The sequence below is a fragment of the Oratosquilla oratoria genome, chromosome 42 (assembly GCF_046742065.1).
Source record: "Oratosquilla oratoria isolate Oo_2021 chromosome 42, ASM4674206v1, whole genome shotgun sequence".
Taxonomy (NCBI): Eukaryota; Metazoa; Arthropoda; class Malacostraca; order Stomatopoda; family Squillidae; genus Oratosquilla; species Oratosquilla oratoria.
The window spans coordinates 25,912,179-25,929,678 of NC_134818.1; the positions used below are offsets into that span (position 1 = coordinate 25,912,179).

Genomic DNA, 17,500 nt, shown 5'->3' on the forward strand with positions numbered 1-17,500 from the left:
AGAGTATGGTGGATCTTTGATGGCAGACGTGCCTCTGGTGTACACAACTGCGCAGATCAAGTTTATGCCACAGGTATCCTGATACACCACAGTCTCACCACGAGATGCCCGCACGCACGCGCGCACACACACACACACACACACACACACACACACACACACACACACACACACACACACATAGTATAAGGACCTCCGTGTGCACGCGCATGCTTGTGTGCGTGCATGTGTGTGTTGGTTTGTATGTGATTTACGATATTTTTGGATCATGTTTTGGACCCGTGATTGACATCTATCCCCCATACAGATGAGAGTTTAGAGCTTGTATATAGACAAAGATATTGGCAGTACTGTGACCTTACGCACACGTTTCATTCCCTGCCTCAAGAAGACATTAACGGCTTGCAGTGTTTTATTCAAGCTTTCAAACCCTGATCAGGGTTTGATCTCGGGTTTGCGTCGTTACAAACCCTCGGCACTAACCACCATACCAGCAAGCCATGCGCGCGCGCGCGTGTGTGTGTGTGTGTGTGTGTGTGTGTGCGTGTGTGTGTGCGTGTGTGTGTGTGTGTGTGTGTGTGTGTGTGTGTGCGTGTGTGCATTGCTGTATATGTTTACCTCATTGCATTTACCTAACAACAAGAAACAAGAAAAGAGCTACACTCGTGTGGTGTCGTTTCTTGGTCCTTTTCGTTCAGTTTAGCTTTAAACTTGCCTATGTAATGGTTTAGATTAAACTCATCTAGTTTGTTCCACAAGTTGATGCCTTTGTACGGAAATTTGTTTCAAAACATCCTACAACCATGTTGTCATTTTCATCTTTTCCATGGCATATATATGTATATAAAATAATGTGATGTATATCACATATGTATATGTATCTATACTATAAGTGTATGTATGTATATGTATATGCATATGCACAAGCATATGTATATGTATACGTATATGTACATGTATATGTACATGTATATGTACATGTATATGTACATGCATGTGTACATGTATATGTACATGTATATGCACATGTTTATGTACATGTATATGTACATGTATATGTACATGTACATGTACATGTATATGTGTGTATATGCAATATATGTATCATCATTTGATTAGTCGTTTAAAGAACCAGAATCCTCACGAAGGTTGCAGTTTCGAGCCGCTGCGACAACAGGGCTAGAGTTGGTGGCTCTTCCGAGTCAGGAAGTCCTAATCAAAGGTTCCACTTCTCGTGATTGACTCGAAGGCAGAGTCCACCTCGGGTTCAGGAGCGCTGCATTCGCTAAGACCGACACCACAGACCCGTACGTAGAGCGGTCCCTACACGATAAGTGTATTAGATCGTATAAACCAATGGATTTTTCACACTCGAAAGGGAGCTGGCCGAGTCAAAGCATGTCTCGATTCGCAGAGGAATACGGTCATAGTGTTCTCGTCCCCCCCTCCAGGGACACAGAAAAGAAGAGATTGTGTTTTAGGTGTGCTGCAAGAGAGATATAAGAAGACCAGTATAACGAGGAATAATGAAAATTAAAAAGTAGTTCATCATTACTCCATGATTGGAGATTTCTTTCCAGACATATAAGAATTCTATATAAATCTGGTCCGCAGGGGTATCAAGGTCCCTAAAGTAATGGCATGTAACTACTGTATGCAATCTCTAGCCCATTATGGATTCACTATTCAATAGTATCCCTCAATAGTCCGTATTGATCAATATCATTGGCAGTGTATTTTTTTTTTTTTTTTTTTTTTTTTTCAATGGAGGTAGTGTGGGTGGGGAGTTTCAGAATGTGATGGTGGTCCAATATGACTTCGTTCAAAGAAAAGGTTTGGGAGTGGGGTCGTGGTCCATAGCAATCCCATTCAAGAGAAAGGTCCACGGGGTTCACGGTCCGTAGTTACCTCATTCAGAGGATCTCCAGTAGGGTTTCCGGTCAGTGATGACCCCATTCAAGGGGATCCCCGAGGGTCGCGGCCCATAGTGGTTTCATTCAAGGAGAAGTCCACAGGAGAGTCATTGAGACTCACGCTAGCTTTAACTGAGTAGAATGGGTGGGGTGGGGAAGGCCAGATGATGTCTCTAATCTGATGAAGCAACACAGTTTGGTAGACCTGTCTGAGATGCTCCCATTCGAAGAAAATTGACGTCCATGACCTGATGAACCCGATGATGTATACTTTTTTTTATCGAGATAAATAGATGAAAATTAACAAGGTCAACCTAAATGGTTTTCGCATTACGTAATGGTACTATTTCAATGTGACTAATACCATGATAGACATGAAAACATGTTAAGCCTACATATTGCAAATCCATTGATTATATATAATTATTTTGAACAAAGTGACGCATAATTATGCGTCACTTTGTTCAAAATAATCTCAAGACTTTTTCTTTTCTTTTCTTTGACAGCTGATACACCAGGAATCAGAACATGTTAGTTATTAGATGTCGATTATATCTTGGAACCCAGATGAACAGTAACGAAATCATTGACTGTTGACTAGATCATATTTTCAAAGAAGCAAAGTTTTGTGATCGTGACGTCTCCATTGCTTTCCATATGGTAAAGTTTACTGTCTGAAGGCGAATAACTCGATCACTGACAAGCAAATATGTGACCAATAGCTCTTCTTCCATACTTATGACTTGTGGTGTCCCGCAGGGTTTTTTTCTATCTCCTCTTCTTTTTCAATTATCTATAAATAACTTGACCGTACATGTACCCGGATCACTCTTATGTCGATAACTCTAATCAACATTTTGTACATCATTCTCGATTTTTTTTTTATCTCGATTAGAGCCCCACTGTTCTAGAAAGGTCGTTGAACACCACATGACTTCAGTCTTTTCTCTCATATCTAATTGTAAGAAAAATCGTGTCTTTCATTGCATCAAATCATGAAGTCTCAGTTCTTTTATATTTTCACTTGACGCTTTTTTTCAACGGCATACAAATTTCTACTTCCAACACTAAATCTATACTTTACTGGTGAACTTACCTGGAACACTTATATCTCAACTATTGTTAGGATATCATTCACGAATATGTGTTCTGTACCGCCTTTAAAATTTCCAATCTCTAGCTCTACTACTAGCCCAATGGTGTATGGAGTACGCTTCTCACGTATGGGATGACACCTCACTCTATCCTTCTGAGTAAGAAGAGATCTGTGTTCTGCCTTATCAACTCTTTTTTTTTTTTTTCATATCACTGAAAATTTTCAGTCTTACCCTGACTTCACAGTCTCTTTTATATTACCATTTTGAGTCCCATTTTTCTGAATCTAATGACTGCGTGCTTTCCTTTTTAGGAGACCACGCAACACTTGATAATGTGAAACGTCTCCCCCCTTTCTATGCAACTTTCTTGTGCAAAAATCAACCGGTACGGTCTTTGTTTCTTTGGAGCTCTCTTCCCTCTGATAATTTTACACTTGTCTGTGATAAAAAGAGACGACCTAAAATTGGACCGCTGCTCTTTATTCTGTTCTTTCTGATGCAACTCTCTGTGAGCAATCTGTTGTTGTTGTTTTTTTGCTATTTGAAATATACAGATGAAAAAATATTCATAAGTTGTGAACTCATAGTCACACTTGACATAGACTACCTCTTTACACAGTGGATTTTTGATATAAAAGAAAAGGGTTAAATGTTCAATGCAGAGTATTTCTATCTTTATTTCAACCCAAGGCAAGGAAATATTACATGAGTGAAAAGAAAAGGTAAACTTGATGTCATAACAGTAGAATCCTGACTTATTCTAAGATGTGTATTTGAATTCGATGCCCATTCCTTCAGTATTCTTCCTTGTCCAAGCGTTGATCTTATTCTCCTGTTCGGTGGTCATCTTGCTTTTATAGTTTCCCACTTGACCTGGAAAGACACCACAGTAAATAAAGTACCTTTTCCTCTACCAATCCATTAAAGAAAGAAGGAAATGAGTGATCAAAAAGATCTTGTTTTGCCAAACACAGATCGAGATACGGACCCAGGCCTAAGCAGGGTCTCGATCGCTTCAGGCCCCATTCAGGCCGGGGTCTAAACTTCAGTTGAATGAAATTGCCTCAGATTTAGTATAAAAGAATCTATTTTGTAGCACCACATTGAACATGATAACTGAGTACACGTCGATGCCTGACCTTTCCGGAAGAAGCCACCTTCGGCTTGCACTACATCCTGGTTAAAGATTTTCTTTTTCATTTCGTCGCTGACGGTTAAGTGAGCGTCACGTGCTTTCATCTTGTCAAAACTTGTATGTTCAATTACCTGGAATGTGATATCAATTATTCATTCATTAATTTATCTATCAATTAGATTATTAATTGATTCGCTGGTTTGTGGTGTGTGCAAAAAGTATGGAAGACAGAGATGGATGGAGTGAACTTGGGGGGAAGACTGAAAAAGAAATGGATGTGATGAACGGCCCTTGTATAAAAAGGGAATGCCTGTTAAGCTGGAAAGGGAAAAGGTAAGAGGTCGGTATGATTAGAGAATAACTGTGAATGGACTATTAACCCGAAAGGATTTCCCCTTGTCTTCTCTATTTACGGATGAGGAGAGGAGGAGAGGAGGGTTACATTGTAAATGAAATAGGGGTGGTAAATGAACTCGGGCTGCCGGGCCATAATGTGTATGTCCTATGTCTTACTGTATTGCCTCTGACTCGGACAGTGAGCGGCAACAGGGAAGGCCCTTCATCCACAACGAAGTAATATAAAAGGGGAGGCAAGAGGGTGATAGATAGATGTGGTATGGATAGGGGGTTCGGTATATGCCTTGGCTGTCTACCTCCCTAACAAGGGGGAAGAGGGGTTTTGATATGTAATGGAAAGTGTGTCTGTGCACAAGTAAGTGTGGATTGTGTTTTCTTTTGCCTAACTCTTTCAAAACACAAAGAATGGAAATGTTCTTTTCAGTTGGACACTACCTCTGTACCACTTTGATACGAACTTTTTTCATTTGCTCCTCAGTAAGATCAGTGCCCAAGAATTTATCCAACTTTTTCACCTCCGCCATGGGATCAGATTTTAAGTCCTCAAAGAACAAAATGTAAACTCTTGGATGATCGCGATGTTTCCAGCCTTCCTTGACATGATTCCAGTAAGGCCCATGGTACACTGAAAGAACGGAAATTATCATATCCATTATAAAAATTTGAGTCATAAGTATACAGTATACATGTTTCTCTGTTTCTCAGAATTTGAATCAGCTTTCACAGGAGGAAAGGTTGCCTGGCTTTAGTCTGAACATACAATGCTTTCCAACTTTAACGGGTTAGGTTATCTCCACGAAAACATGCAGTTTTTTTTTTTCCCTATACCAAAGCTCTTTTTTTCTCTGCATAAAGAAATACATTTGCACTCTATAGATTACTTATTACATCATTGGTTAGAGAAACCCATGATTCTGTATCATACATTCATCGTTGACCAGGTAGTCAACAAACAGGTCCAAATCTCCTTGGAAGTCGTGGATTTTGGCCATGCGACAGTGATGAAGGTAAGAGACGCACATGTCCTTAGGGTTGCGCGCGACGTACACTACCTGTTCAAATAAAGGAAAGTATATGTATATATATATATATATATATATATATATATATATATATATATATATATATATATATATATATACATGTATATACATATATATACATATATATATATATATATATATATATATATATATATACATATATATATATGTATACATACATATCACTCACTCACTCACTCCACTGGATCTTGAACCTCGTGTAGATTCTGGTCCGCCAACAGTAATCCTCTCCATACCCTTCGATCCTGTGCTGCTTCCATCCAGGTTATTTTATTTATTCCTATATATACCCATATATATACACACACATATATATATATATTATATATATATGTGTGTATATATATGTATATATATATGTATATATATATATATATATATATATATATATATATATATATATATATATAATCAAATCCGGCCGTCGCCAAGCCTCGATCACAGGCCCCGTTTTATATATATATATATATATATATATATATATATATATATATATATATATATATATATAATCAAACCCGGCCGTCGCCAAGCCTCGATCACAGGTCCCATTGAACGTGAGTCCCGCTCGCGACCATCTTGCTACACAGAAAGTTAAAAGGATCGAAGTCCTATAGGAAGATTTGCATCAAGATATGGGCTCGGTGAACACTACAGCCCTGAAGTCTTCTATGATCCCCAACGTCACCTGTGTGCATGGTTGCAAGGAAGCTTTTATTCGCTTCACCGTTGTAACTATTATTTGAATTACATCGCTGCTACTAGCGATGTTGAACAAACAAAAATGTGTGTTTGTCCCAGACAGTCGGAAAGAAAATCTAGACGTAGGCAAAAAATCTGTTCTAATACAGTTACACCAAGGATGAACTGACATGGTTGTTGACAAAGGAATAAGAGTCAATTCTTGCCTGGTTAAAGTGGCAAGGAGTGAAAGGGGCCAGTGTGATGGGACGAAAAGTGGAAAGAAGATTCCTTTCTTAGGCCTAAACACTCCCATGTAAAGATAACAGCTAATTGGTTGATAAATGTAAATATATATATATATATATATATTTATATATATATATATATATATATATATATATATATATATATATATAATTAGAGTACCTTTGTCTTGTCGAGAAGGTCTGGAGGAAGAAGTGGGAACGTCAGGTGGGTTTTGATGATGCGAACCCCAGGCATGGCAGCCGTCATTTGAATTATTGGTCCGTCAGCGGGATTGGCGCCCGGACAGAGTTCAGTGAATTGCTTGAGTGTGGGGGAGTTAGGTTCGGACAATATCATTTCCTTCATGTTTCCCATTATGAGCATATCCACTCTGGTGGTTTAATACAAGATTAATCCTGAAGTCAATGTCAATATGATATATTTTCGTAACGAATACTACGACAAATTAGTAGCTACTATACATGGAAATATGACAGTAAATATGTAAAATCTATGATTGATACAGATTATGGGGATGGACAGAGATCTAAGCAAAGTCTCGCTCGAATGGAACTTCAATCAATCAAGAAACAGATCACCCATGAACTATATCAAATTGACGTCACCGTATCAAAGGGAGTTAATCGAGGTAAAACTTACTCAAGTTGCGGGCTTCTCGTGGTGACGGCTAACTCTGCTGCCGGATTGTCAAGGTTGGGGTTGTGCACCATGTTCCAGAGGATATCCTGGGTCCAGGTGGTGCCACACTTAGGATACGTCATGACCACCACATCACTCTCACGGAACTGACGAGGAGAGAACAAGATGACTTTGGACGTGATGAACTGAACTCGACTCTTTAATTCAAAGGCGTTATCAAGAAGATCAGCTTAAGCCAAGGTATTAGACCTTTCAACAGGATGTGATACTCGGGTGTTCATGAGGCAAGACACCGGAGCAACGAAGAAAAGAGATCATCCTCACGATGATCATCCTCGCGGTCCTTTACACCAGATAAGTTGTGTTCGTCTCTGCATGTTATTAGTATTGTGCATTCGGTGAGGGCATAGTTGACTACGTGAGACAGCTCGGCAGTATGGGCATGTGTTCTTTGTTGTGGTGCTCATCCTGTGTTGCTTTGTCATGTGTGTTGTGTGATGGCCATAACAATGTACGATAAGGTGGACTCATATCAGATGAGTAAAAGCAGCAACGACTGCAACAGCACTGTAGGAAAGAGGCCAAACGCAGAGTATGGGAGTCCAGTATATATGACGTTTCGCCCAGCAGGGCTTCTTCAGAAATAAATAAATAAATGAATAAAGCCCTGCTGGGCGAAACGTCAAATATACTGGACTCCCATACTCTGCGTTTGGCCTCTTTCCTACACTCCTATCAGACCTGTTCCGTTGGACATATCAATCGTGAACAAGCATTGGAGGGCGGACAAGAATTTTTTTTGAGCTCCAGATTAGAGCTTTGTATGCAAATGTTCTATACATATGTCTTTCCGGGTTAGCGTGGTGATGCATTGATGCGTTGGAAGGTGATCCATTATTATGATCTAACGACAGAGGTCGAACACCTCTTATCTGAGTGGAAGAATCATGGATATTACTTATGAGCTTTAACCTGCACTGTAACTAGGATAGTTCTAAGCCTACTGAAAGAATTTACCTTGAAGTCATATACTTTGTTCGCCATTTCGAGGTACGGTGTAGGAAGGATCCATCCACCTGGCTGCACACGAACTAATCCATCAGTTTGACCTGGGAAGTCCTTAAGGATCCTTGCACTGTCCTCATCGCTCAGTGGCTCGGCCGTGTGTCCACTTTTCAACTGTGTTGTCATGTTCGAAGTATTTTTTGCACCGCTGAAATAATGAGGACCTTGAGCTGTGATAAAGGAAAATACAAACACTTCGTGCCACGGCTTGTTAAAAACCTTATCTCTAAAGGACCAGTGACATGTACCAACAAGGGATGAAGTGTGACCCCGATAGGCTGACATTTGGTATCCGGGATGAGCCCAAGATTTCTCTTAAAGCAACTTCTATTATTATTATTTTTTTTTTTTTTTTTTTTTTTTTTTTTTTTTTTTTTTTTTTTTTTTTTTTTTTTTTTTTTTTTTTTTTTTTTTTGGTCACATATGGAGAGCTGACCACGAGTGATTGTTCCCCTTCTGCTACTATAAGCCGTGAATCTGTTAGGCTTTGCCGATGGACTGAGTCTGAGTAAGAAATTCCCAATATTCTTTTAAAGTTGAAAATTGTGAAGACTTTTCTTAAAATCGTGAAAAGATTTCTTTTGTCTGAGACTGTGAGTATTAGCTTGTAATAGCTCGCTTCATCAAACCTATCTCTCAATTCTAGCTTTCTTTTTTTGAGTTCTTATTCTGCAAGATTTACTTTGGTTTCCTCTAGTGCCCATCGTGGTCCTCCGAGATCTAGGTCTTAAAAAAATCACATGTTACCCCGCCCATCTTCAAAATCCATCAATACCCTCACCTTCATCTGAAGGTGCAGTTCCTCAAGGATGTTACCAAATAATTATATAGAAAATGTGTCAATGTAGAACATTTCTGATAATAGTAAAAATAAGGATAATGGGATGCATAGCAGAATCAGTGCTTTTGAATAACAAGGTATAATGAGCACTTGTTGTTGCAAGCCAGAGAAGAGTCAAAGGCGATAAGAACCTGAAGATTTTTAATCTGTTTTCTTATTACACTAATAAGATATGCCAGTGAAACAGATATGCATTTCAGATTGCATCGGTTGTTGTTCGTCCCCAGAGTTTTTGTCTTACACATCACTAAGAAATGAAAGAAATGTGTATGGAGCACGAAATAAAAATTTTAAGTGTTTTGTTGACTCGCTTTGCAATTTGCTAAAATGATATGGGAGATCATATATTCGTTCTTGCTCTAATCTGTGATTGTGAGAGGTTATCCTTCTTTTATATTTCTTTCCTTAATTCTTCATTCCTTCCTTTCTTTTTATTGCATTGAATTGAAGAAACCACGGATCGCAAAGGGAGAGATGTAGCCCAGAGTTCCTAGAACCACTTACTTAGAGTCTATAAATTTGACCGAGTAACCATTTCCACAGAAGTAGTAAAAGAGATAGTAGTAGCTTCACTACTCTCCTGAACAGTAGGAGCGATAGACCTAGCAGCAGTCAGTATGGGTACAAAGCTTAATCTACTTGGAGATGCGGGTTCCAACTGCTTTGTAATGTATAAGTTACACTGCACTAACCAAATACACGGCCAAACCTGCAAATTGCATAATGGCTGGCTAGTGCTTGCGTTTGCTTGAATTTGCACCAAAAACCCACACTTTTAACTGCTCACACTTAACTGGTACAAACTCGCACGAACCTTTGGAAAGACCACTTCAGAGTGGCAATGCCGTTGTCTTCACCCCTGTGCTTCTCTCGCTTTTGTTTGTGCAGTGAGAGACGGCTGTGAACAACAAGCACTCAAGGTTGGACACTCAGTCGTCCACGTAAGGATGAGTTGGCAGATTATGGTAACTCTGATGTCTGAATTTTCAGTGCAGTTGACCAAGGGAGACAGTAATGGCTGGCATGATTTGAATCCATGTGTGCGCGTGCGTGTGTGTGTGTGTTTGCATGTGTGATTCACCATGGTCTTGGATCACGTGTTGGACTCGCGATCGACAACTTTTTCCCTCCCGGAAGAGAGCTCAAAACTCATATATGATTGATCTATGGGTAATGCTGTGATCTTACACGCACACACACACCCAACTGAGTTGGAGTAACGACTCGCAAGGCAGCGATACTGACATTATTTCAGCCCTGGGCGGGATTCGAACCCGGACCGCCGTAGTGTGTGTATGTGTGTGTGTGTGTGTGTGTGTGTGTGTGTGTGTGTGTGTGTGTGTGTGTGTGTGTGTGTGTGTGTGTGTGTGTGTGTGTGTGTGTGTGTGTGTGTGTGTGTGTGTGTGTGTGTGTGTGTGTGTTTCTGTATATGTGAACAGTGCATCATGTATAAATGTGTATGTGTAGTCTTCACATCTTCCTGCATCTTTTCTTTTGCAAATTGACACTATGAGGGCCTCTAAATTCGGCCCTGTTTGCAACGGATTTGTTCTGCGCTCTTAAACTCAACAGGTCTACAATCCAGTATGAAGAGAGACCTGCTTGGCAAAAATAGACTTCTTTTTCAACAGGTCTTTTCTCCTTAAAACATTTCTCCAAGTACAGTGTGTAAATGACACGACAGTGATCTGAATATATCGATCATTAAGTATTAGTTATATCACATAAATCGGATGAAGATCTATAGACTCTCCTTTATATCAAGAATTCCTCGTGTTTTTTAACTTCACGAAGTTTAGATTTCTTTACCTTTCAACTCGACACTTTTTTCTCCTTCTTATATATATATATATATATATACAGTATATATACAGTATATATATATATATATATATATATATATATATATATATATATATATATATATATATATATATATATATATATATATATATATATATCGCCATCTCCTTTTCTTTGACGGTACACAACTTTCTCCTCTAAATATTCTCGATCTGTTCTTCACTAGTAAACTCTACTGGAACACACATCTCAGCTATTACTAGAACAGCTTTAATGGAAGTAGGTGCTCCTTACCGCCTTAAAATTCCCAAAGTGCAACTCCACTGCAGGCACAATAAAGACAATTTATTTTCCCTTTTGTAGAGTACGTCTTTCATGTCTGTGGCGAGTCACCCCAAAGTTTTCCGTCTCATCATTTTCCCCTTGTTTACACACTTCAGCCTTCCCATGTTAGTCAAACTATTGCATCTTTAACCCTTTTCTATCCCTATTTTCACATTCACAGTTCTTCCCTGAACTTAGTGAATGCTTGCTTCCCCTTCTAGGCCAAGTAACAAGTGACATTCTTAAACGTCTCGCCTTTATCTTCACCAAAAATCAACCATAGTGATATATATTTTTCGAACTGTAAAATTCTAGACCTCCCTTCTTTATAAATTTACATCTGTCGATGAATTAGAATTTTTAATAGCGAGTTTCAAAACACCTTACCACCAACACTTGACTTCAAATCGGTATGTTCTTCAGTGTTTCTTTCCCAATGTGAACCTCTGTGTTTTCTATGTACATAAAAAACTATTTCACAAGTTTTGAGCTTATATATGCTTGACACAAGCTATACTTTTGCAAAGTCACTCTCTGATATAAGAAAAAAGGATGATTGTGGTACAGAATTTTTTTTCTGATTTTATTTCTAAATCCAAGGAAAACACAAATTACAAAACTGAAATAGAAATCTTAAGTTTATTTCTTGACAACAAGTTCCTGACTCATTCCAAGCTTTCAAATGGTATATTTGAATCCGATGCCCATTCCTTCAGAATTCTTCTTCGTCCAAGCGTCGATCTTTGACTCTTGCTCAGGGGTTAGTTTGTTCTTGAAGTCTCCCACTTGACCTAGAAAGATACCGCAATAGATGAAGTTCATTTTCGTCTATCAGCACTCCCCTCAAAAAAAAAAAAAAAAAAAAAAAAAGTAGCCAACAGATTATGTTGTGTTGAACACAAGGCAAGATACGAATCCAGGTTTGAGTAGGGCCTCGATTGCTTCAGGACACATTCAGGCCGGAGTCTGAACCTCAGCTGAATCAAAGTTGTTCGAGTTCACACTAGCAGTTTCAACCGCGATGGTTCAGTTATAATGTAAGTCAATGGAGGCGTTCACACACACCCATGCAATTTTTTTCTTAAATATGCAATACCGCCGCTGTTTCCGCACGGTTCAAACCACTAATGTGAACAGGGCCTAGAATAGGTAGCTTCATATTATTATAAATGATCACTGGGTACAAGGCGATGTCTGACCTTTTCTGAAGAAGCCGCCTTCGGTTTGGATCATTTCCTGGTTCGAGAGTTTATGCTCAAATTCTTTGGCAATAGCGTATTCAGCGCCTCGTGCTTTCATCTTGTCAAAAGTTGTATTTTCAATAACCTGAAAATCAAAGAAGTGTTGTTGATTTTCTGGTCATTGATCTGTTAGATAGTTTACTCATATATTCATTCATGTATTTGTTTTCATCTATTACTTCCTCTACTAATCCTTTTATTACTTTTATTTGTAATGTGTGTCTGGGTTTCCGCACAAGTATGCGTAACATTTGGCCTTGTATTTTTCTAACTCTTTCAAACCATAAAGAATGGGTATTATTATTTTTAGTCGGGCATTACTTCCGTTGATACAAACCTCTGTCATTTGTTTCTCTGTAAGATCGGTGCCCAAGAATTTATCCAGTTTTTTCACCTCCGCCATGGGATCAGTTTTTAAATCCTCAAAGAACATGATATGGACTCGTGGATGCTCTCGGTGTTTCCAGCCCTCTTTGATATGGTCCCAGTAAGACCCATAATGTACTGAAAGAACGGGAATTGCCATGATCATTGAAAAAAAATAGTTACAAGTAAAGAGTAAACACGCTTCTACTCAGTCAATTGAGTAAACTCGTCTGAATTTAGCTGTAATTTCATTTATAGACCATATTCTACCTTACCCAGTTAGATTGTCTCCATTAACCTATGTACTGTAGGCTAGGTGGTATTTAAAGAATTTCTGCTTTCACAAAAATTTTCACTGAATAAAGAATACATGTGCTAAATAAATTATATATTGACTATATTGTCCGTGAGAAAAAAATATATTCTATATCATACATTCGTCGTTGATCAGGTAGTCAATAAACAGATCCATATCTCCTTGGAAATTGTGCATTTTGCCTATGCGACAGTGGTGAAGGTTGGAAACACACATGTCCTTAGGATTGCGGGCGACGTACACTACCTGTTCAATTATCAAGATATAAATATATGTGTATATGTGTATATATATGGGATACTGATCACTTAGGCATTATCAAGTATTCTAATTGTTCTTCTATAGATACTGATTTTTATTCATAATGGATTGCTAAGCTATACCAAGTATAACGGTGAAGCAAATTAAAGCCTCGTTCAAATACTACTATGCCTGGCTGCTTGAGTTTAGAATCGTGTAAAACGGGCAAACGGACTGTAGAGTTCAGTCGATATCGCCTCGCAATGTACAAGTTAGTATCGGGTTTCTTTTATTTTAGCCGCTCTGCGTGGCAAGATGGTAGTAGACGGGACTCTTAGTGTCAGGTCCCGGGATCAAAGCTTTGCGACTACTGGATTGGAATATATATATATATATATATATACATATATATATACATCTATATATATACATATATATATACATATATATATATATATATATGTGTGTGTGTGTGTGTGTGTGTGTGTGTGTGTGTGTGTGTGTGTGTGTGTGTGTGTGTGTGTGTGTGTGTGTGTGTGTGTGTGTGTGTGTGTTTTGTGCATAGGAGTACCTTTGCTGTGTCAAGAAGGCCCGGGGAAAGAAGGGGAAATGTCAGGTGAGTTTTGATGATTCGAGGCCCAGGGATGACAGACGCCATTTGAATCCCTGGTCCGTCTGTAGGATTGCCACCCGGACATAGATCGAAGAATTTCTTGAGAACGGGGCTTCCATATTGGGACAATATCATCTCCTTATATTTCCCCAATACAAGCATATCCACTCTGATGGTTTAATACAGAATTAATCCAAAGTTCATTGTTAATGTTATCTTTATGTTAACTCTTTTTGTGAATATCATTACAAAAAAATTTGGTGACGGGTATGCATGAAAGCATGATGTTATGTATGACAGCAAAGTATGATTAAATCAGATGATGGGGTGGACCATAGACTAATTGAAAACCGTGATTGAATGGTGTTTCACTCGACACAGAGTAGTTCCTCAACTTGATGAAATTGACTGATATTAGTACAAACAAATTCCTTCAGATACGTGACTGCATCGAAGGAAGCAAACACAAATAAAACTTACTCAAGGTATGGGCTCCTGTTTTTGATGGATTCATCCGCTAACGGATTGTCAGAGTTTGGGTTGTTCACCATGTTCCAGATGATATCCTGTGTCCAGGTGGTGCCACACTTGGGATACGTCATGACCACCACGTCGCTCTCACGGAACTGACGAGGAGAGAACAAGAACGTGTTGGGCTTGATGCTCTGAGAAATGGTAGCCATGGTATCTATATTTTCTTAGGTCTGGAGAAATTTTATAATGGAGTAGAAAGAATGGGAGTATGGGAGACCATGAATCTATTTAGAGGGGAAGGACGTAGAATCAGTAGCGAGCTCTTGTGATGCGTTTGAACCTTTTGTGAAAATGACGGAATGACGATGGTAAACATAAATAAGACCAAATAACCAAAATTAGTATAATTTTCAACAACTTGTTGTCATTGGGTGCCTACGAGGCAGGACACCGGAACAACGAAGAAGACTGATCATCCTCTGGGTCCACGCCAGCTATCCTCCACAGCATATATGTTCTGTTCATTACTGTCTGCTATCATTGACTGTGCACGAGGCAGCCCGGAAGTGTGGATGTGTGTTGTCTCTTGTGTTGACTAAACTGCTTTCCTTTGTTCCAAGTGCTGTGTGATGACCTCAGCGAAGCCCACTTAAGGTACTCTATCTGATCTATTTAGTTGAGCTTTTGATTTATGTACGGGTGTTGGAGGGCGGAGAAGAATTTTGTTGAGCTCCAGAATAGGGTTTTGTCTATAAGTATTCTATTCATATGTTTGTTCGTGTTAGTGTGGTTGGAGGGAGGTAATTTATCACTGTGGTCTACCTACAGAGGTCTAAGACCTGTCATCGGAAAGGAAGAATTACTCTCTGTGCTCTACATACGAGACTATAACCAAAATTGTAACTAACTTACTCGAGGTCAAATATTTCAGGACAACTCTGAAATCTTACGAAAAATTTACCTTAAAGTCGTATAATTTGTCAGCCAGTTCGAGGTACGGTGTAGGGAGGAGCCATCCACCCGGCTGCACACGAACTAATCCATCAATTTGACCTGGAAAATCCTTCATGATCCTTGCATTGTCTTCGTCGCTGAGGTGTTCGGCCGTGTGTCCACTTTTCAAATGTATTGCCATGTCTGAAGTATTGTTTGCAGCTCTGAAATGATTAGGACCTTCAGTTGTGATGAGAGAAGTTATTAAATCTTGTTGTCATAAGTTACATCAAATGTATCCCTATAGGGACTGGTGACGGGTATCTGCAAGTGTTGGACTTACAGGATGTACGTCAAAGAGAACTGTCTCACTGTCACTCAACTTCAAAAGTGGTCAGCCCTCTCAACTCCTGGGATGACGACCCAGAGGGGATGATACACGGTCTTTGGACCAGCCCCAATATTTCTCCTATACAACTTCAACTGTATTCCCTCCCTTTTTTTTCACGGAAAATTTTACCGTTTTACCCAAACTATTTTTTTATGTTACACCTCTTAGACACATTTATGGCGTTCATGATTTTAACAAAAGTACACAGTAATATAGGGAGGAATGTCCTGATGGAAGTGTTGGAAAGAAATGATGTGATACCAAAGTTTGCTGATGGCAGTGAAAAGTGTGTACAAAGAGGGCAAGGCATGAATATTATTATATAGACAGAAGATTGAGTGGCTCAACAAAGTTGTAGGGTTGAGACAAGGATGTGTTATGTATCTTTGTTTTTTTAATGTATTTATGAATGAAGACAGAAAAATAGCCACCGTCAAAGCAAAGATTAGAGATGTGTGAGAGGTGTTGGCTTTAAACCATGATTTCAGCTGACTATCAGTTGTGACGAAAACCTGGGAAATATGGAGGTATTTTGAATATCCTTTGAGTAATAAAACTGGAGGAAGCTACAATTTTCAAATATCTAGAAACAAACATTGCTGTCTGTAAATATGTGGTGGAAATATTACACAGATTAATGAATGAAAAGAGACTATCCGGAGCATTACAGAAATGTGGTCATGTAGAGAAATCCTAATAAGAGTAATGTAAGGATAATGAAAAACAAGGTAGAACAAGTACCTCTGTATGAGAAGGGGTAATAGGCACTTGGTGGTGCAAACCAGAGCAGGATCGCAGGCGCAGAGATCAATGGCCTGATGAGTTTCAATCGATTTTTTTTCTTATCACACAGATAAGATATACACATGTAACCGTATACCATGTATTTCAGAACACATCATTTGCTGATTTTTTTTATTAACATATCACCAAGAATAGTAAAAGAAATTCTTGCACGGGTCTTATAATCATATTTGTAAGAATGTTTTCATTGCTTTTTTTTTTTTTTTTTTTTTTGCAATTGATGATTTTGAAATCTTATCATTCTTTTATATTTCTTTCCTTCCGTTTACATTATTACCTAAGACTCCTTTTTGTAAACCATACAAATGTGGTTGAAATAAGTTTCATCACATAGTATAATCAACACTTCTAAAAATGACAGCTTTGTGTGGTCAGATATCAAAATAAAATTCAAGGTTGCATGTATATTCTCAAACGGGGGGGAAATTAGCTAGTACCCTCTTCTTTTGTTGACAACTGATATACTGATGAATTCATTTGGATTCTCCAACAATATATGTGATCAATAATGAGTGGAAATGTTACGATCAAATGAAATAAGTATTTCTTTCTTTATTTGCAATTAATAACGAATTTCTAGACAACTCAAAGGTGAGTGAGGAGTTGAAGACTTGGGATCGCAAGTTAAGGAACGTCCTACGACTCTGAGAACCACTGATTGGAGTCTATAAATTTGTTTGGTTAATCATTTTCACATCAACAGTAAGAGTAGTAGTAGCTTCGTGAGTTTCATGAGAAATAGGGGCGACAGGATTAGCAGTTGTTAGTTTTGGCTCCAGAGTTTTAGTAGGAAATATGTTGTTAACTTCTTTGTAATGTGTAGGTTACACTGCACTAACCAAATACACAGTTGAGCTTGCAAGCTGCATGGTACCTGTCGACTGTTTGTGTTTACGTGGATTTGCACCCAGTACCCACACTTCAAATCGTCAA

At 38.7% G+C, this 17,500-nt stretch overlaps 3 protein-coding genes across 6 annotated transcripts in view; 1 reads left to right on the plus strand and 2 right to left on the minus strand.

Moving 5' to 3' along the window:
• LOC143021487 (CD109 antigen-like) overlaps positions 1–17,500 on the plus strand; it is a 689,873-nt gene that overhangs the window by 577,476 nt on the left and 94,897 nt on the right. The gene's annotated exons all lie outside the window — the stretch shown is intronic.
• On the minus strand, positions 3,668–10,032 carry LOC143021483 (sulfotransferase 1A1-like). Its single transcript, XM_076179023.1, has 8 exons — positions 9,877–10,032; positions 8,174–8,369; positions 7,157–7,302; positions 6,677–6,887; positions 5,428–5,554; positions 4,961–5,127; positions 4,150–4,276; positions 3,668–3,883 (listed from the first exon to the last, which is right to left on the minus strand). The coding sequence occupies exons 2-8, from the start codon at positions 8,345–8,347 to the stop codon at positions 3,771–3,773; spliced, it is 1,065 nt and encodes a 354-aa protein (XP_076035138.1). The 5' UTR covers positions 8,348–8,369; positions 9,877–10,032; the 3' UTR covers positions 3,668–3,770.
• LOC143021359 (uncharacterized) overlaps positions 11,810–17,500 on the minus strand; it is a 31,584-nt gene continuing 25,893 nt past the window's right edge. The window contains exons 13-20 of the mRNA XM_076178795.1: positions 17,414–17,500; positions 15,401–15,642; positions 14,446–14,591; positions 13,924–14,134; positions 13,232–13,358; positions 12,768–12,934; positions 12,389–12,515; positions 11,810–11,980 (exon numbers count right to left, since the gene is read on the minus strand). The exon at positions 17,414–17,500 is cut by the window's right edge and continues 85 nt beyond it. Of these exons, the coding sequence (XP_076034910.1) occupies positions 11,868–11,980; positions 12,389–12,515; positions 12,768–12,934; positions 13,232–13,358; positions 13,924–14,134; positions 14,446–14,591; positions 15,401–15,642; positions 17,414–17,500 (1,220 nt within the window). The 3' untranslated portion in view covers positions 11,810–11,867. The remainder of the gene's footprint in view (positions 11,981–12,388; positions 12,516–12,767; positions 12,935–13,231; positions 13,359–13,923; positions 14,135–14,445; positions 14,592–15,400; positions 15,643–17,413) is intronic.